This window comes from Rosa rugosa, chromosome 2, assembly GCF_958449725.1.
Source record: "Rosa rugosa chromosome 2, drRosRugo1.1, whole genome shotgun sequence".
In the NCBI taxonomy this organism is placed as follows: domain Eukaryota; kingdom Viridiplantae; phylum Streptophyta; class Magnoliopsida; order Rosales; family Rosaceae; genus Rosa; species Rosa rugosa.
In genome coordinates this window covers 50,416,270-50,435,577 of record NC_084821.1, presented here as the reverse complement: position 1 = coordinate 50,435,577, position 19,308 = coordinate 50,416,270, and the positions used below count along the sequence as shown (strand labels likewise).

Genomic DNA, 19,308 nt, shown 5'->3' with positions numbered 1-19,308 from the left:
ACATTGATTTAAAGTATTACAGTGTTAGAGAAAGGGTAAAGCATGGTGAAATAGCTGTTTTGAGTATTGACACAAATTCACAGCTAGCAGATCCTTTCACCAAGGCCTTGTCAGTAGCAGCGTTCCAGAAGCATACAACAAGCATTGGAGTTTTAGCTAATCTAGATGCTTAGGTTCAGTAGAGAGTTAGTCCAGTTGGAGCATTTAAAATTCTAAGGCTTTTTGAGTTCTTGTGTTTTAGTTGTGATCTTTTATTTTTGTTTATCACAACTTGTTTGTAATGACAGATTTTATTATTATCAATAAACTTTTGAGGTATTTCCAGTTATGATTTTGCTGTAGCTTTATTGTTTTATTTTGGAAATTATCATCTTTTTTTGAATATCATACTTGCTATCAGATGGCTTAAATCATGTGAAGCATGATGTTAAGGTTCAAGCAATATTTTTAAGCCATCAGTGTTCAGTGAATTTGCTTGAGTTTCTGGTTTTAGAAACATACAGTAGGACCTAATATATGTTTACTTGTTGGTACACATTAACATATATTGTATCACTTCAGGTTTTGACATATGTGGATTGCAGGAGCTTGTGTTAGTGGTTTTGAAACTCTGCATTTTTGTTAAAATGTATACTGTTTCTTGCTCTGCATAAGTAACTGTGATCTGACCATGTTGGAATGGATTTTCGATTTAAGTTTGTTATCTGGCGCGCACTTCAGTAAGTTAAGTAGGTTTTGATGTTCTCTGGTGCAAATCATCGAGCATGATATGTGTGAGTCCAAGGGGGAGATTGTAAGATCAAATATGGACATAACACATATCATCACAAAGTAATTGATGATTAGCTTAATATCAATCCTAGTTTAACATGGATACAAACAGTAAATCAATACTAGTGACTTAATGAAGTAGTGTATCAATTCATTAAGGATAGTAATCCATTGCTTAGTCTACAAGAAAGGCTACAAGTTGTGATACATTAGGAATCTAAGAGTGAAACCTAAACCGACAAGGAATGCTTTAATGGGAAGCTTCTTGAGGTTTAAGTCTCATATATATACAGATGAATTGGTCCCTGATTACTACCACGACTATTGCATAAGTTCTGTCCATTGAGAATCAAGTTGGTAAGTAACAGAAGACTACATTCAGTGATTGTGTTTAGCAGCTGCATAAGATGGAATCCATGCCAGTGATTGCTGAAGGTAAGCCTTGATCCCTTTTATGATTGTTGTGCATATGTTGTGAGCATGTATATGGTTTAACAAAGGAACAAGAGAGAAAATGGGCTCTCTTTGTCTAGGTGAGAATCAATCATAGCCATATAGGTCTAATGTTAAAAGTGTCATGCATTTTTAGTCGGTTGATAAAAATAAGAATGCCCGATGAGATTGTCACAAGCCACACAGTCACATTATTATCACTTCGTTAACTTATTAACTATCTCACATGATTTACCTATAATATGACGCGCATGTATTACTATTATAATAGTTGCTTTTCTTATTACCATACTATTATTAAACAGGGAAAACTGGTTCAAAAGAATACTCAAATGTCATATGGGTAAGATATTGGCAGAAATTAAATATCTAATTAATGATATATTATGTGTGGAATTTTTTTTAACATGTAAATGGTTCTGATTAACATGAATAGGAATATGAATTTCATATGCTACCAAAAGTGACTTGTTACCGATGACAATCTTGGAGATTTATTGCATGCTGCAAATATGTTGCATATTTCATTTACTTACTTTTACATCTCAATGATCATCAGAGTTTTGTGCAACATATAAACATGTAAGTTGTAGATAATTTATTCACATTTCCAACTATGATCTTGACATATGTTATCATTTTAAAATAAAACTTTATTTCATTTTACAAATGTTCTTAGCACATGAAAGACAAATTATAAACAATCTAAAAGTTATGGAGAGCGAGAGCAAATCCTCTCGAAACCCTAGCGCCGCTGCCCACTTTGTGCGGCTATCATGGAGGCTCTTGTCACCTCCTTGCTTGCCTCAGCCTATCTTCAGGACTGCTCGATTTCCCCCTCGACAGGAGGGATGGCGTGGTTGGCTTTGCAACGGGAGGAGGAGATCCGAAATTTGGATTCGGTAGCACCTTTAGGTTTTTGATGGAGGAACTGGGTTCTTGGTTTGGGTATTGCAGAGTGGTGGTTGGGGCCGGGTCCGGTGGATGGCCTTGTTGCGGAAGGTAAGGGAGGCTTCTTGGCGAGCGTCGCTGATGGTGGTGGTCGTGGTGTTGATTGCGTTGTTGCTGGGCGGAGGCAGGCTCTTGGTTTGATGGTGTTTCGGCCACGGGCTTGTAGAAGGGTTGTAGGCGACGCCGGAGTTTGCAGAACTGACTGGTGGCCGCGCGTCACAATGTCCGAGTGCCCAACGGCGGTTGGGTGTCCAGATCAGATCCTACTAGTGTGAGCTGCCTTTGGGCCTCGTTCAGGGCCCATTTGTTTGGGTTGATTTCTCCAGGGGCCTGGATGGGTCTCTAACCGGGCCTACAGTCATGAAGATAGTTTCTGGGCCGGATTTGGGCCTAGAATTTTCATAGTTGCCTAGTTGGTTTCTAGAATAAATGTCTATGTTAGTGAGAGCATCTCTACAAGCCCATGTGGAAGTACTTAGTGTCACCGTACCACAATGCGTGCTCGGCGTGTGAGATTAGGTAAAATAGATTGCCTGCAGGGCGAGATTCTTTTGTTAACATAGACAACTCTGAGCTACGATTGCTGAAACAGAGTAGTCGAATTTTTACTTTTCTTTTCTATGAAACAATGACATACCACTGGTATGTACTCTTTGATTCAAAAAAAATGAAAGACAAATTGTATCTTGAACTAAAAATTAAATTTGCAAATTAGTTACTATTTTGTACGAAACGAAATCCATGATGTTAGACAAAACATATTATATTTGTACAAATATGGAGAGCTTTATCTGAATGGAACTTGAATCGATCCAAATAAAGGTTTAGAAAGATGAATGTATGCATCTTGTGGGCATACTTAACTTACTTTTTTTTTTTTTTTTCTCCTTTTATTCATATATTCGGGGGATTGAAATTAGCAGAGATAGAGCAAGACATCTACTTGGTTTATCTCAGCAGGTCCAAATTTCAACAGTACTTAGACAGTTAGACCAAAATGTGTATCTGCTGGAACTGATGAGGCCATATACAACTCTTCTATACTCTCTTTGTTAGCTTGTTTATGAGCTATTTAGATATTTTGCCCCACGAATAGATAGCACATCAAAGAGAACTATAGAATACTTGTATTCGCAATGGCCTCATGAGTTCCTGCAAGTACTCATTTTGGTCCAAGTAACTTCATATTTATTTATAAGCCTAGAATTCATAGTAAAACATCCTAATACAATGCCTTCTCATAAAAGGTAATTGTATCCCAATAAATGTCTATAATCACTATGATATATTCCGATATTGTACTGCTTTACTAAATAAGCTAAACCGTTTTTCGCGTGAATGGGCAAGCGTAGTAAGGCTAATATCATGAATGAGATCTTTCTAGTACTGCTCTTAGTGTTATGTTCTCTTCGGCAAAAATAACAAGAAGTCTACTTTCATGTTTAACTAGCCGTAGTTCCATCGGAGATCATTTCCGGTAGGTCTCTTTCCTATATCACTGAGGTCATCAATTGCTTCTATCACAACACAGATTTTTCTTTCCATACTAAGAAATTAATGGCACGTTTACTTACTTGGAATGGAAAAAAGTCATGAATAAGAGACAACTGGAATGGAAGATGGAAGGAGTCGGTGTGAGAATCATTCCTAAACCCATATCCCAAATTAAGGGTTATTCAGGAATCGATTCCCAATACTCATACTCCGTAATCATTCCTTTCATTTCCATTATCATCCCAGGTACGTAAACGTACCCTAATTATAGACACACACACTTGGCACTCTCGAAAAGAATGCAGGTTAAATTAAGTACACAAGATCAGAAGGCTATCAATTTATAAACAAAGTTCCTCAAGTAATGGAAGTGTTAAATATGAACAATACAACGAAGAATGCAGAATATTAATTTTAGGAAAAAAAAATGGCGTAAAAATATGTACATCTTTGAACTTGCAAATAAAGCCAAACGTTGATGCAAGATATGCTTGTTCTTTAGAAGAGCCTCAGAAAGTTAGTTACCCATCTTAGACCTCTGTTTTTTTTTTTTCCCGACAGGTCATCTTAGACCTATTTAGATCCAAGAATAGAAATGTTCCGTCAATACCCGTTTCAAAACTTACAAATAACGAATAAGCTCTATTGCAAACTTCCCCTTCCTTGTCGTGTTAATTTCTCCTATCTGAAATAAAATAAAATTAAAACATCAGAAATGCCAGGCTGAAGACAAATTTAGAGTTAGGAAGCAGTGCAGATATTGAATATGTTAGTGTAACTTGAAACCTTATAAGACACACAGTTTGTGACTAATAATGGAAAAAAACATACAAACTGTTAAATTATGCTGTACCTCCAATAAAAAGAATAAAGAACTTTTATTGATATAGAGAATACAATGACAAAAGCATTTCAATCAAACTATAGATTATAATCCAAGTTATATGGAGACAACCATGTGCATCAAACTATCAAACATAGGTAGGAGTAAGTGTTGAATTTGTCTGTTTTCTATAATTTCTCTATGGATTTAGTACCCATATGATAGGGTTAAGGGAAACCCATAAAAACAGGATTTTCCAATCCAAACTTGTTACAAAATACTCTAGATTTATCAGGAACTAACCAAGAAGTATCCATATCCAATAATAACATTAAGATGGTTGTATGTGAAGTGTATTAGCCGACGAGACCTCTAAGAAAACAGTGTATTGCATCTAACAACTCACCTTCAGTCTTCCTTTTCCTCTAACTGATACAATATCACCAGCCTTGAGTGTAGCTCCATTTTTAGTAACAGGGGTCCAGTTGAGGCGCACATCCCCATCACTGTATAGAGTGGAAAGAACTGTAATACCATGTTCTCACTTTCTCAAGATTCTTTAGGTCATGTGTTTGAATCATATAATGAAAATGAGGTATGCAAATGAAATGTGATCACATTTGGAGTAAGGTTCTAGTAAGAAATAACATAAATAAAATAAAAAACCCAAGATGTTACTACTGTAAGGAATAAAACACTTGCAAAGCATATTAATCTTGAATGAGGGATTTAATAGTTTTTAATTTTAGTTAACTATAGTCTTACTATATAAAGTACAGGCACGGACCGGCCTTTTTTCCTGCACTATGCCCCATAACTTCCTCTAAATATTTTCTAGGAGCGCTAGGTGAGAAATAGCTCTGTGTATCAATATGTGCCAAGGATTAGTGAATTCTAATAGAGACCATCACCACACGAATTTCTAGGAGGCTATATTCATGTTATGCAAGATTGTAACCAATACGGTTGAAGTGAAAAATGCTACAACTTGGAAAAGATAAACAAGCCATATGTAATTACAAAAACTTTCTAAGCATGCATGTTTAGTGAATTTATAATCTTTATAAAATGAAAGAACACCATCAAACTATGCAGTCACCAACATCAAATGATTAACAAACTGAAACAACCATAATCCAAACAAGGAACAGTTAGTATAAGCATAAAACGCTGTACCGGATCAGGTCAACTAGTTTTGACCGTGAAATCTTAAATCCTGCACTAGCTATAGCATCGATCCTCGCTGATGCTTCTATGGTTTTAAATGACTTAGTACTGCAAAGAGAACCATGTGTAAGTTACTAACTGATGCTAGATCGTCAGTACTACACAGAATGAAGAAAGGATAACAACAAAATAATAACCTTGGTGGTTCGTAATCAATGGAGATCAATGGTATTTTAGTAACAGATACTGGAACATTGCCAACCTGCAAGAGAAAAACTTCTTTACAAACATGAAATGTATGTGTTAAATAACGTCAATGGCATAATGCTCTTGACCTACAAAACAAAAATGCTTTCTTTTAATGCTAGGTGGTGTTGTACCATTCTCTTTTTAAGTTTTCCAATATTTATCGCTGTTTTTATCTCCCAATGAACATTTGCAATGATCACTGAAAATTTAACAAATGCCACAGAATTTTTCTCTGATTTTGCTGCCAAAACGACAAAGATGTAACTCATTCAACTATACTAATTTGCACTGGAGATCAGTTTAATATTACCATAGATTATATCTCACGAAAACAGAAGATAAGATAAATAACTCTTTCATTGATGTTGAAAAGGAACATAAAAGTATCAAGAGAAAAATTGACTCAATATACCTTGTCGAGTGATGACATAAGAAAGTCAATGAGTTCTGGAACAATAATGACTTGAGCCCCCTTCTCCCCCTGGCAGCATTACAAAAGAATTAAATATTATAAACACTCAGCCAAAGAGGCCATAACCCACTGTATGCACTTCCGCTGAAAATCTATGTCTACACTTGCAATAGGAAATCAAGCCAGTATATCATGGGTAGCAAATAAGTTGGAATCAGAATAGGCTCAATTAGCACAATGGTACTCTAACTACATCTCTAAAAGACTGCTATAACTTAGAGGAATGATACTTCAAATAAACACCTCTCTCTAAACACACTTTGAACACACTTAACCCTGCTATGGAAGGACTACAGGAGCATCGTACACCAGGTGTTAGCGTTTTCAGACCTGTGTACTGAGAAAATTTTATCATTGCCAATTCTAAAGAAGTATCCATTAGAAAATTAAGGCCAAGTTGACATGTGTTTACTTATTTAAGCTCTGTTGTTCTTGCAATGGCATAAGTTTACCAAAGTCTACATATCATAGTAATTTTGCTGTCCTTGGAAGAATTGACCAAGTGGTAAGTATTGGAGATAGAAAAGCAAAGTTTATTTTTCAACTCCTTTATAAGGTCTGAACAAGATGGGAGATGACTCCTTTGAATGTGCCTATGTAATAGGCTACACGCAAACAGCAATTGGATCTCATCAGAAAATGATATACAGAACTTATAACTTCATGGGAAGATAACTAAAACTACCCTTCTTCACATTGAAGATATTTGAGATGGCAGTCTTCATGTAGAAACCTTGCCTAAAAGAATTCAATAACATCAGCATAGGACTAGCAGCAACTGGAATAAGAATATGCATGATACCTGTAAGATAACATCTCCGACCTTCTCCCTAGCAATCCCTGTACCAAGAATTGCTCCTAGAAAGTCTCCATGAGAACAAGGTTGGAACCCAAAGTTTCCTGTGATACTGAAAGAATTAACCATCAAAGGAGAAATAAGAAAAAGGTTCCACATTGTTAAACATGGTTGCTTCTACAATATGAAATGGGTAGAGATATACCTACCTCAATGCTGCAATTATATCAGGATCGCTTGTCAATACTTCTGGATGTCCAACAGAAATCCGGCACCGCTCAGCCTGGACAATTTGAGAAGCAAAAACTACATCTATTAATAAAAATGTTCATGATATGGAGCCGCATGAAATACATCCGAAACTATTTATCTCAACCTGCGGGTATCCACCCTGAGAAACTGCTTTCAAATCAGCTAGCTTTGTCAATGCTAGCATTGACTCCTTCATCACCGGAGGGGTGAGAAAATTCGTCTGGAGAATTTCTCTTCTTGATGATGCACGTCTAGCCTACAGTAAACCCAAAAAAAAAAAACATGGAGATATTAGAAACAAGCATACTTCCATCTTCAAAGAACAAACACAGCAAATCTACATTGCGCAATCACCCATCTGTCAATTTTAAAGTAACCAACATGCTATACTCTTTTATTTGGAAAGGTCTGAAAATCTAAACTTCATTGTTCTCCACTAAATGAGGGAAAGATTAAGAAACAAAATATGGTCTTGATAAGAAACTATAGCTAGCAGCTAGATTTCAGAAAAGGTAATGCAAGTACCATCTCAAGAATACGCTTTACTTCTTCAATAACAGTTTTGTCTCCCACACCTTTAAGTAACTCAGCAACATCCCCCTTTACAGCTTGAGCTAAGTGGCATAATCCTGAAGCTGTATTATTAAGAAACGTAATAACAGATTACATAACCAAATCCCACAATCAAAATCTAATGAAAGCATCAAACTTGTTCATATTAACAAACACCTATCCACCATTTCATGATTGAAGCAAAATGGGTATTCAAAATTACAAGAGATTAGCGAATGCAATGAGTGGAAGGTTCATTGTTGAAGCTTAAGAATCAAGTATCAAAAAGGCAACTTCGCACCTGAAGAAGTCAAACGAGGAGTGAGAGGAAAAGTGAGCAGGGTGGTCTGGTGAGAAAGCTTGTTGTTTTTGAGAGGAAGGGAGACAGCAAAACCTAGAGGCAGAGCTGCCCTTCTGAGAAGTGACGCTGCTACGAAACTGGTGGCAGCCATGGCCCCTATGCACGCCTTGCACTGACTGACTGGGTTAATAGAAACAACTACATGCGGCTGGGAGTTGGGACCTTTTGGGTTGGTGGTCTGTTCATAAACTTCGGCCCAGACATTTCACTACACTTGAAACAGCCGAATTCAGAAACTTCAGCCCAGACATTTTGGATTGTTGGGCTGTTCATAAACCGTGGAAATCCAATAGCTTTCCTAAAACAACTTTAGGACATAACATCTCGCCCACATGAAAGTATACAACTTTTCATACGACTCCAGAAATGCGTATTCTATGTTATTTTGGCCATTTTCTCGTCAAGTATATATCAAGGCGTACCTAATAGAGTAATAGGAACTTGTATCATGTCTAATTGCTGAGTAATGATATCTTTAATTTCTTCTACCTCCTTCAACCATTCAGTGGAGACCTTCATTTTTTAGTAGTTCTTCCATTAGCAAAGGTCTCCCACGATCATTTGGGGAATTAGGGTTCACGTACTACTTGTCGACATGCAAATTTGATATACATAGAGTTGATTTGAGAACGTACCAACACTATAATAGTTTTTACTAAAGGGTCGTCAACGGGCCGAGTCGGCCCATCCGTAGCGGGCTTGGGCCGGGTCTTACAATATTTTTATATAATGAATATACTTCAAAACTAAGGCGAACTAGACCTTACCCTGCAAAGGACAAAAAGAAAATAAAAAGAAACCTACACAGCGAAACCTACATTCAGGCAGGCGAGTCATTTTTCTTTCATAGGCCATAATAGCAAATTGAGGGCAGTGGTGGCTTGCTCCTAAAAGCTAGTAGAGTTTGCGGCAATTAGCAGTATGGTGCTCTAGCATCCGTCATTTCTGTTGAATCGGATCTCCGATTTGCTTCAAGAGGGGGGTGGACAGGAGGTTGGCCCTCGGTTTTGGACGTGAGGAGGCCTCGTTTTGCCTTAGTTGAACTCTGGGATCTAAGGAAAATGGTGAGGTTGGTGGTTCATCACCGAAGCAAGCTTGTAGGGGAAGATGAGTCTGATGACGTTGGTCAGACTCGACCGCGTCGGGGGCGTCTCAAGGTGGAAAAAAACTCTTGCTGATTCTCGGCATTGGATTCAAGTTTTGAGGGACCTGAATTCAATCAAGGATCCGGGTTAGAGACGGAATGGCTTGCATCTCGTATGTGCGGCGGCGGTGGAGGTCGTGAAAGTGATCAGGGCAGGAGAGGGTGTGCCTAATCTAGGTTGGGTGTCAAGATCAATTTTGAGGCCCAACTCGACTGGGTGGTCCAAATTTGTTGTATGGCCCAAGTCAAGTATACAGCCCAAATCAAGGGAGCTTTGGGTGTCCAAATCATTTTGGGTGCCCATAACAGATTGGGTGTCTAAATTGTGGATTTGGGCCCAAGTTTGGACCAAACAGACGGGCTCCGGCTTACTAGGGTTTCGGTTATGGGATCCAGGTGGAGGTTATGGGGTCATACAACTTTTTTTTAGCCTTCCATTTAAGTCTTTTATGTACTGTGCCTATTTACTATGCAATTGTTTAAGTCATAATAAGATAGGCATGCTTAGAATAAGTGAGCATAGAATGTTAAATGAGTTGACCTACTTCTAATCTTCTATGTACCACGTGGTACCACCACAAATTCTTGTTTGTCTATACTAATGGCAGCGGAAGGGTATTTAATGATCATTCATGCTTGAGTTTAGAACTAGTTCCTTTAGTTTGGATAACACTCCAGAATATTTTTCTGGATGTGTTACGATTTGATTGTAATCAACCCTATTGAGTTATTATATAAAGTTATTTCTTTAATTAAAAAAAAATAAAACTTAGAAACAAACCCAATAAAAGATGTCATTATTACATGTTTTGTTCAAATAGTGTAACCTTACGACTTTCAAAAAGATCTTCTCACAAGTGTCCCCCTTCACTAATCACCACGGGACCAAATAATTTGTGATTATAATCAGAAGTGATCACATAAGGCGATTGCTAAGAAGTCAAGATTGTTGATTTGTTTTTATCTAAATGCCTTTTTTTTTTTTTTGGGGTGTGTAGGTGTGTGTGTATGTTTTCAGCTGTGTAATGCTTATATTGCTTATGATGTATGTTCTCACAGATAAAACAGAGCATCATACTATCAGTAAAGATCCATTCATATGATTCTAACTAATATGTTGTGTGTGGAGCATTGCCATATTTATCTCTTTTTTTTTTTTTTTTGAGAATGCATATTCATCTCATTTTGTTATGACTATAACATGAAATATAGTCTTCCTGATAATCACATCTATTCTACAACTTTGGAAATGAGTATTGTATGTTATTGTAACCTCTTATTATAAGGCGCATATCAACTATGAAGGTATAATAGAAACTTATATCATGTCTAATTAATGATTTTCATATATTTTACTTCTCGTTCAACCATTCAAAGACCCAGAAAAAAAAAAACAAAAAACTTTATTCCTTAGATTCTTCACCAAAAACAAGTCTCCCAAGATCATTTGTGGTTCAACCACTAGATGACATGCTTTGATAATTAGCGGCACTAAGTTGATCTCAAGTTGTTGCCAATAAAAAGTTGATTTCAAGTAACAGTAGTATTGAGTTTACTAGCAACAACACCATGTAACTAGTTAGAGATGAGATCATTCGTTCACTGCAAGTCTGCAACAAGTTTTCAATACTACTAGAAATGCAGGACACAAGTTAAATATTGGAGGAAATTAACTAAAACAACTCAGAAAAGGCGGTTTACAAAAACTTCACCACAAAAGCGACCAAGAAAAACAAAACCATAATGATATCATAGATATCTATCGCAGTGAGGTGACTGCCAATTACTTCTTATATATAAAGTAGGATGCATATCAACACTAGTGGGCTTTACAGAATATTCAATCTCCAGGGAATGAGCTAACAAAAAATGGACCCTTGAATAACTTAGGGAGTCATGGGCCTTTTATACAAACAACAGACCTACAAAATTCCAAAAAATCCCATATTTTCACAATCATAGATAAATATCTGATTTTAAAGTGACACACTAGTGAATTAGGGTTGAGGATTTACTGATTTAGTGTATTAGGGGTTTTGATGGTGGTTATTCTAAACCATTAATTTCAAGCTCACGAACTCAATCTGGAATACCTTGATTAATTTGAGTTTGTTCATGTATCTTTCAATGTAATTGCTAGCTTTATATTTGGTTGCGTATATAAAGTTTTCCAATTATTTACGTTTTCTGCTAAAAGATTATGAGGATAAGCTTAATATATGGTGGTTGATATAGCCTCCCTATTGGCAAGGCTATATGAATGAATAATTTTGATAGTTGTGAAAGTAGTATGTGCTTTTTACCGTCGTCTACGAGATCTCAATTTCTGTGTTGGTGATGATATTGGTGGTTGGGGAAGATGTCTTATTTATAATCCTTTTGAGTTTAGACCTAGATTTGGGTGGTGGAGGTGGGTCTTCCTATGTGGGAGACTAGATGGTGAGGCAGTTTGTGGTGTTGTGGTGCTCGTGCATGGTGTTGGTGCGTGGGCTATAATTGTGTTTGGAGTTCGGAGTGGATGGCCTTGGTGATGTTTGAGCGGTGGCTGAGTGTTTGAGTTCACCTTTAAGTTTCATCTCATGCCTAAACGTTATGCACTATTGCTCCGTTGGTGACGATGTTTCCCTTTTGTGGCTATGATCGTTGAATGCTGTGCTATGTGCATCATTTAGGTGATGACTTTATTTATCACTGTTAAAGAGTGATTCATTATATTTACTCCCTTTATAAAAAAATAAAATAAAAGAAATCATGCTTTTCAAAATAATAATAAGCTCAGAAAACATGTAGAGAAATAATAAAACTGAATTTGGGACCCACATTATAACTCATTGTTATATATCACTCATTGTTATTAATTATACGACTTTTTTAATAAAAAGAAAATATCGAGTTTAGTTATTGCTAGTCTGTTCCGAAACGAAACAAACTACAAAAGTACAAATTGATAAGAAAAACATAAACAAGAGCCCAAACAACCCAGGGAAAACGTCTTCCTAGTGTAGGGAAGCCCTGAGACCTCTTCCCTCCACACTTAGTTGCAAAGTTACAATATGCATTTTGTTTATTAAAAACCAAAACAAAAGACATTATCATAAAAATATCGAGCAAAAAACATGTAGAGGAAAAGGAACCGGCTTTCGGACCCTGCTTTGAACATGCCCGTCAGTCCAGCCGAACTTAAAGAAAGCCCACTTCATACCCAAAAGAACGTCAGGCCCATTCAACTCAACGATGAGGCCACATATAAATACCCACATACATTAGGGTTTAACAGAGTGCCGCCCCTGTTACTCTTTCACTCCATAGACAGAGAGAACGAAACCCTAGGGTCGAGCCAGAGCCACCGTCAATGGGTCGCGTCATCAGAGCTCAACGTAAGGGAGCGGGCTCCGTCTTCAAGTCCCACACCCACCACCGCAAGGGCCCGGCCCGCTTCCGCTCCCTCGACTACGGCGAGCGCAACGGCTACCTCAAGGGCGTCGTCACCGACATCATCCACGACCCCGGTCGCGGTGCCCCGCTCGCTCGCGTCAGCTTCCGTCACCCTTTCCGGTACAAGAAGCAGAACGAGCTCTTCGTCGCCGCCGAGGGGCTTTACACCGGCCAGTTTATTTACTGCGGGAAGAAGGCCAATTTGGTCGTCGGAAATGTGTTGCCGGTCAGATCTATTCCCGAGGGAGCTGTGGTGTGTAATGTCGAGCACCACGTCGGCGACCGCGGAACCCTAGCTAGGGCTTCGGGGGATTACGCCGTGATTATCAGTCACAACCCTGATAATGATACCTCAAGGTTTGTTTCTCAGTCTCTAATGAATTTGTTAGGTTGATTTAGTCTTTTCGATAATTGATCGAAAATCACATTGCATCAGATTTGTGTAGTAGCTAGTAATTTGGTTCCTGGATTTGGTGTTAATTTAATTTTTGCTTTGAGTTGCATCGAATGCAAGTTAGCACTTTACTAGTAAAGATTAGATTTTTCGATAGTGAGATTCTGACTTGGTATATAATCCTTATCAAAAGAATGTAGAGTTCACAATCGCACTGTTTATAATCCTTATGAAAAGAATGTAGAGTTCACAATCGCAATGTAGGTTGTTCGATAATTATACAAATTTATAGAGGACTTACTTTTCAACTGTGATGATTGAAAAAGAAAAGCTTTTGCATTGTAATGCGGTGTGTGATGGTATATTGTCACATGATTGGTATTGTACAATGTATGTGTGGGATACTTATCTCAGCTCATCTAGGTTGCTTTGAGATGAAACTTCCTGGCTGTGTTTGTGTATCTATATAAAGCGGTGTTGATTTGTGTGATGTTAAACTACATGTATCCAAATGTGGAAGTTGATTGTTTTTTGTTTATATTGTTTTGTGTAGAATCAAGCTTCCTTCTGGTGCCAAGAAGATTGTTCCAAGTGGTTGCCGTGCCATGATTGGTCAAGTTGCAGGTGGAGGCAGAACTGAGAAGCCTATGCTCAAGGCCGGTAATGCTTACCACAAGTTCAGAGTGAAGAGGAACTGCTGGCCTAAGGTGCGTGGTGTGGCTATGAATCCTGTTGAGCATCCTCACGGAGGAGGTAACCACCAGCATATTGGTCATGCTAGCACAGTCAGGCGTGATGCTCCTCCTGGGCAGAAGGTTGGTCTCATTGCTGCCAGGAGAACTGGTCGGCTCAGAGGACAAGCTGCTGCAACTGCCTCCAAGGAGAAGGCTTAGAGTTGATTTTACTTTTTACATGTTCTGTTTATTTGATTGTTCTGTTTTGGTACCGGCTATTTTGCTCAATAGATTTTTATCATGTACTAGTGTGTGCTTCATGTTGTTGGAAAAATTTTGTTTATCAAGAGTTGGAATTCCTATATTTTCACAACTAGTTGGTTGCTTATTTCCCAATTAGCTTCTTGCCCTAATGCACACATCTGTCAGTGCATGAGGTTCGTTTAAAATAAAAATTGTCATTGGTACATAGGAATGTTAATTGAGACTTGGTATATATCATACAGGCAATATGGTAAAATAGATGTGGGCACTGCAATGTGGCGTGTTCGCCTTTTTCAGAACAACAGCACAACAAACGTTTGTTTCTTCTCACAATTAATTTTAGCGGTGATTTTAAACAGCCCCACAGACATGCACCATTGGAAAGCAGTATGCATAGTCAATTTGTTTGCTTTAGTAGGATTAGTCAATATTGTACCACAAAGGCACAAACCACCAAAACCACATATTATAGGACTAGACTATAAACAGTTGAGGACGGTTCCGGACATGCCGACATGGGACTAAAGGTGTGGTTGAGATAGAGATAAGATAGAATAAATGGAGAGTGGGTTGATCATGCTTGCTAACTAGTTTCGAGTTTAAAGAGATATGGGATCCTCAATGTGGCTGCTTCTCTTCTTCTTCGTTCCCATAACCTTACACCACCTTGTTGCTCAAGCCATAACAAAAGGTGACGTCTCATGCACTTCGGCAGCTGAATTGTGCTGGAGCTGTGCTGATTCCCGCAATTACGCTAATGGCAGCATCTACCAACAAAACCTCATCAGCCTTCTCTCCTCCTTTTCCAACAACTCCCAAAATCAAGCCAACTATGGCTTTCACAACTCTTCTCTTGGACAAGGCTCCAACAAAGTGAATGCCATTGCATTGTGCAGAGGAGATCTTGCACTCGGAGAATGTAGTAGCTGTATCAGCGACTCCACTCATATTCTCCTGCGAAACTGTTCATATAAAACGGAAGCAATCTTATGGGCAGAGCCTTGCATGATACGGTACTCTCAAGACTCAATATTTGGTATTGTGGAAGAGGACCCTTTTATATATCTGGCCAGCCCGCACAACGCGTTAAACGCGCAAGCGTTCCTGCAGGTGCTCAACCCCTTGTTGGAAATTTTAAGAGACAGAGCTACTTCAGGTGATTCTCGAAAAAAATATGCAACAGGACATGCAATTGTTCCGGGATACGAAACGATATATGCACATGCGCAGTGCACTCCGGACATAGACAAAGTCAATTGCAGTAATTGCCTAAACAGTTGCATCTCTGCTATTCCACTATGCTGCGGTGGAAAGTCAGGAACAAGAGTTCTTAAACCAAGTTGTAATATAAGGTTTGAGTACGGTCTTTTCTACAAGTCTACAGCCGATTCAGAAGTAAACATTTCAGCTCCAGTTACTCCAACAACTCCAGTACTTCCACCTAAGCAAGGTACACACACACCCATAAATATTTTCGTATGATATTATGTATATCTAAGCAAGCCATCTTATCTTAGAAAAAGTACATCCATACAATAGGCAAGGTATCATGCCTAACACCAAAAAACAAAAATAGACAAGGTATCATGCCTCGAAATTATTTACGGGAACCGTGGAGTGACCCCTATTACCCCTTCTGATTTTCTGCAGGAAAGAAGAGTAACACAAAAAGAAATATCATCATCATCACTGAGGTTGTGATTGCTTTTGTCACTATGCTTCTCGGTGGCATATGCATTTTCTCAAGAGTCAAGCAGCTAAGGGTAAAACGTGACTGTAAGTTGGACTGTCTCTGGTGTTTGGAGAATGTTCGAATTTGTCTAGTATGGTGTTTTCAAACGATTTTTTTTTTCCATCTAAGTTGTACCTTTTCAGATGATATTTCTGAAGAAATTAGCCTCGTGGAATCGTTACAATATGACTTTGAAGCTATAAGATCGGCAACGAATGACTTTTCTGATGAAAATAAGCTTGGACAAGGTGGATTTGGAGCTGTTTACAAGGTAATAAAAACAGAGCTTTACTTTTTCAATTGCAATTGTATATGCTTTTGCTAATTTGTTAACCTTTGAAGTGGTAACAACTATTTTTTGTTGTGGTACTGTATATGATAACCCAAATAATTGTTTTCTTAAAATTTTTTTTTTGTAATTTAATAAACTTACTTTCAGGGTAGACTACATAACGGACGAAATATAGCTGTGAAAAGACTCTCTAAGAGTTCTGAACAGGGTGATCGTGAATTTAAAAATGAAGTCACGTTAGTTGCTCAACTTCAACACCGGAACTTAGTGAGGCTCTTAGGCTTTTGCTTGAAAGGAGAAGAAAGGCTCCTCATTTACGAATATATACCTAATAAAAGTCTTAATCACTTCATTTTTGGTATGGTATCCTCTACATCCTTAGTATATGTATTTCATAGTTATAATTTCTTCTAAACTTTATATATGGTAGATAAAAGTAAGGTACACAACAATTAACACATACACATTACATATGTTCTAACCAAATTGTTTTCAGACCCAACCACTCATGGACATTTGGATTGGGAAACACGTTACAAAATCATAGGAGGAATTGTTCGTGGTCTTCTTTACCTCCATGAAGATTCTCGACTTCGAATTATTCACCGTGATCTCAAACCCAACAACATTTTGTTGGATGAAGATATGAACCCTAAAATTGCAGATTTTGGTATGGCAAGGTTGTTTGTGATGGATCAAACTCAAGGAGATACAAGAAGCATTGTTGGGACCTAGTAAGTGAATGTGGCACTCTAACTTACAGTTTTTTATTTATTTTAAGAGCCAAAATAATTGCATTTCTAATTTGGATGTAATTATACAGTGGATACATGGCACCTGAATATGCAAGTCATGGGCGCTTTTCTGTCAAGTCAGATGTCTTTAGTTTTGGTGTGTTAGTTCTTGAAATAACTACTGGCAAGAAGAGTAGTAGTTTCCGGAATGGTGAAAATGAGGACGACCTATTAAGCTATGTGAGTAGGAATATATAATGAACTTGTTACATTACTTCTCTATTTATCCCTATAGCTTGCAACTAAGTATATTTTTTTCTGAAATATTTTCGTAATTTTTACAGGCCTGGAGAAATTGGATGGATGATACAATTATAAATATCATAGATCCGATGTTAACAGCAGGCTCAAGATCTGAAATAATCAGATGCATCCACATTGGTTTATTATGTGTCCAAGAAAATATGAATGATAGGCCAACCATGGCTGCAGTTGCTTCCATGCTTAACAGTCATTCTCTCACAATCTCAGTACCTTCACGACCTCCATATTGTTGGCATTATAACACTGATTCAGACACATCAGGGTCGGGATTCAGACTTATTGAGACATCTGCTAAATCTGAAAGCTCTGTGTATGTGTCTGCGGTTTCAGATATTACTGAACTTCATCCACGCTAGGGGACCAACTATTTTAATTTACTACCATTAATGGAGACCCCTAGCCTTTATATGTTTAAGTGAACGTCTGAGCTTGATGGTTCCATCAAAATCAATAGTGTTGCAGAAAGTTTATGTATATCTATCAGCTGAGGTTGAGGTCAAATGGTTAAAGTTGATGTCCTTCTTATCTTATATGGTTTTCTTTGTTAATGATCTAAATGACCAATTTGAATTTTCTAGTTGCTGGTTCTTTGGTAACTAGGTCGTTTTGTTTGCTGCTCTGCTCTCTAGTTCTATCCTTGTAGCTTGTCTCTGTTTTATTGCTTTGTTGTTTTGCTTCCCTTGTTTTCTCTAGCTCTTGTGAATCCATTGACTAGAATCAGTAAAAGGCACAATACCGAAAAATCAAAAACCATTAAGAGCAGAAAAAGTCAAGAGTCATCGAAAAAACAAGAAACATGTCAAGAATTGACTAGAAAGAAATAACAAGTCAAGAAATTGACTAGAACTTGGGGACGTAGATCAAATATATGAGCAAGCCACCAAAGTGGAGGGGAACTGCAGAAGAATAATCGAAGGAAGAAAGATGAGAGGGGAGGGCTTGAATGTACAAAATCACAATTTGCAGGTGATTAAGTGAGGAAATAAAAAAAGAAAAACAACCCAATTTTTGAAGAAGAAGAATTGAAGCACTAGATTTGTACCTTTTTATCTAATGGGAATTAAAATTAATAAATTCAGAAAGTTGAGGAACCATTACATCCAAATTTAGCATAATTTTCTTAGTCAGTTACTGATCAGGTGAATACCACTTTGTTCTAGTATTGTCATTTATGGTGTTTCTAGCACGTGGTTATTACTACAATCTTCTCTGAGGAAGTTAAAACTGGAACTGAGGTGGAGAAAGAGTTGTGAACTAAAGCTTTCTGCTTGGTAAGTTTGCAAGTGAAGAAGTCTATCTATTAGTTAAATTAAGTTTTTTGTTCTTTACATCCTGTATGCAAGGATGGACTCGGAACTCACAATGTTGGTGGAGGGCTGGTAGCTCGATCAGTCCAAAGTATCTTTCAGTGGAGGAGATCTAGTTTTTGTATAGTTTATGTAATTTCAAATTTTGACTGTCCCTTTTCGTTAAAGTTAATCTCAAATCCAACTGTGATCTTGCAAAAATTCACATTATTTTTTCCTTCGTCTATATTTTACCATTAAGTAAGCTACATCAATATAATATCTGGGAATAAAATGCTCCAAACTAGCTTCTGCAATAATTCACTCATCTGTCTGGTACATATGAATGTTTATTGAGACTTGGTAAATAGTATACAGGCAATATGGTAAATAGTTATATTGGCACTGCAATATGGTGTGTTCACCCTTTTCACTAACCACGTCAACACCACCAGCGTTTGTTTCTTCTCACAAACAGCCCCTGAAAGCTAGTTGCTGTGTCCCTGGTTCCATGTTTCTTTGAAGCTCTGATAACCTTCACTGTGCATAGTCAATTTGTTAGGTTTTAATAGGATTAGTCAATATTGTACTACGAACCACCTAAACCACATGTGATAGGACTAGACCATAAACAGTTCAGAAAATAGCGACATGGCACTAAAATATTTTAGTCCCGCCGGGTTGAGAT

General features: G+C 37.7%; 3 protein-coding genes across 4 annotated transcripts; 2 read left to right on the top strand and 1 right to left on the bottom strand.

Moving 5' to 3' along the window:
* Positions 1-3,980: 3,980 nt before the first annotated feature.
* Positions 3,981-8,653, bottom strand: LOC133732054 (uncharacterized). 2 transcript variants are annotated; one of them, XM_062159508.1, is made up of 10 exons: positions 8,282-8,644; positions 7,954-8,063; positions 7,553-7,684; positions 7,386-7,459; positions 7,183-7,288; positions 6,321-6,389; positions 5,857-5,921; positions 5,669-5,767; positions 4,899-4,998; positions 3,981-4,354 (listed from the first exon to the last, which is right to left on the bottom strand). In XM_062159508.1, exons 1-10 carry the CDS (start codon positions 8,430-8,432, stop codon positions 4,292-4,294), a joined length of 969 nt encoding a protein of 322 aa, XP_062015492.1. In that variant the 5' UTR covers positions 8,433-8,644; the 3' UTR covers positions 3,981-4,291. The 2 variants fall into 2 exon arrangements, with proteins under 2 accessions (XP_062015492.1, XP_062015493.1); XM_062159509.1 differs by lacking the exon at positions 3,981-4,354 and having other exon boundaries at positions 4,899-5,017; positions 8,282-8,653.
* Positions 8,654-12,745: 4,092 nt separating this feature from the next.
* LOC133732052 (large ribosomal subunit protein uL2x-like) lies at positions 12,746-14,361 on the top strand. Its single transcript, XM_062159507.1, has 2 exons — positions 12,746-13,277; positions 13,868-14,361. Exons 1-2 carry the CDS (start codon positions 12,838-12,840, stop codon positions 14,205-14,207), a joined length of 780 nt encoding a protein of 259 aa, XP_062015491.1. The 5' UTR covers positions 12,746-12,837; the 3' UTR covers positions 14,208-14,361.
* Positions 14,362-14,788: 427 nt separating this feature from the next.
* LOC133728009 (cysteine-rich receptor-like protein kinase 10) lies at positions 14,789-17,911 on the top strand. The gene is made up of 7 exons (XM_062155433.1): positions 14,789-15,702; positions 15,903-16,028; positions 16,128-16,255; positions 16,424-16,634; positions 16,773-17,010; positions 17,100-17,250; positions 17,355-17,911. The coding sequence occupies exons 1-7, from the start codon at positions 14,862-14,864 to the stop codon at positions 17,688-17,690; spliced, it is 2,031 nt and encodes a 676-aa protein (XP_062011417.1). The 5' UTR covers positions 14,789-14,861; the 3' UTR covers positions 17,691-17,911.
* Positions 17,912-19,308: the final 1,397 nt, after the last annotated feature.

What these genes read in the sequence shown, in the direction of transcription:
- LOC133732054 (XM_062159508.1), bottom strand. Translation starts at nt 8,432, where the DNA reads ATGGCTGCCACCAGTTTCGTAGCAGCGTCACTTCTCAGAAGGGCAGCT. An exon ending in TCCTCGTTTGACTTCTTCAG is followed by an intron (nt 8,064 to 8,281) that starts GTGCGAAGTTGC and finishes TTAATAATACAG; the next exon opens with CTTCAGGATTATGCCACTTA. An exon ending in ATTGATTACGAACCACCAAG is followed by an intron (nt 5,768 to 5,856) that starts GTTATTATTTTG and finishes TTCTCTTTGCAG; the next exon opens with TACTAAGTCATTTAAAACCA.
- LOC133732052 (XM_062159507.1), top strand. Translation starts at nt 12,838, where the DNA reads ATGGGTCGCGTCATCAGAGCTCAACGTAAGGGAGCGGGCTCCGTCTTC. An exon ending in CCTGATAATGATACCTCAAG is followed by an intron (nt 13,278 to 13,867) that starts GTTTGTTTCTCA and finishes TGTTTTGTGTAG; the next exon opens with AATCAAGCTTCCTTCTGGTG.
- LOC133728009 (XM_062155433.1), top strand. Translation starts at nt 14,862, where the DNA reads ATGGGATCCTCAATGTGGCTGCTTCTCTTCTTCTTCGTTCCCATAACC. An exon ending in GCTAAGGGTAAAACGTGACT is followed by an intron (nt 16,029 to 16,127) that starts GTAAGTTGGACT and finishes GTACCTTTTCAG; the next exon opens with ATGATATTTCTGAAGAAATT. An exon ending in AGGACGACCTATTAAGCTAT is followed by an intron (nt 17,251 to 17,354) that starts GTGAGTAGGAAT and finishes TAATTTTTACAG; the next exon opens with GCCTGGAGAAATTGGATGGA.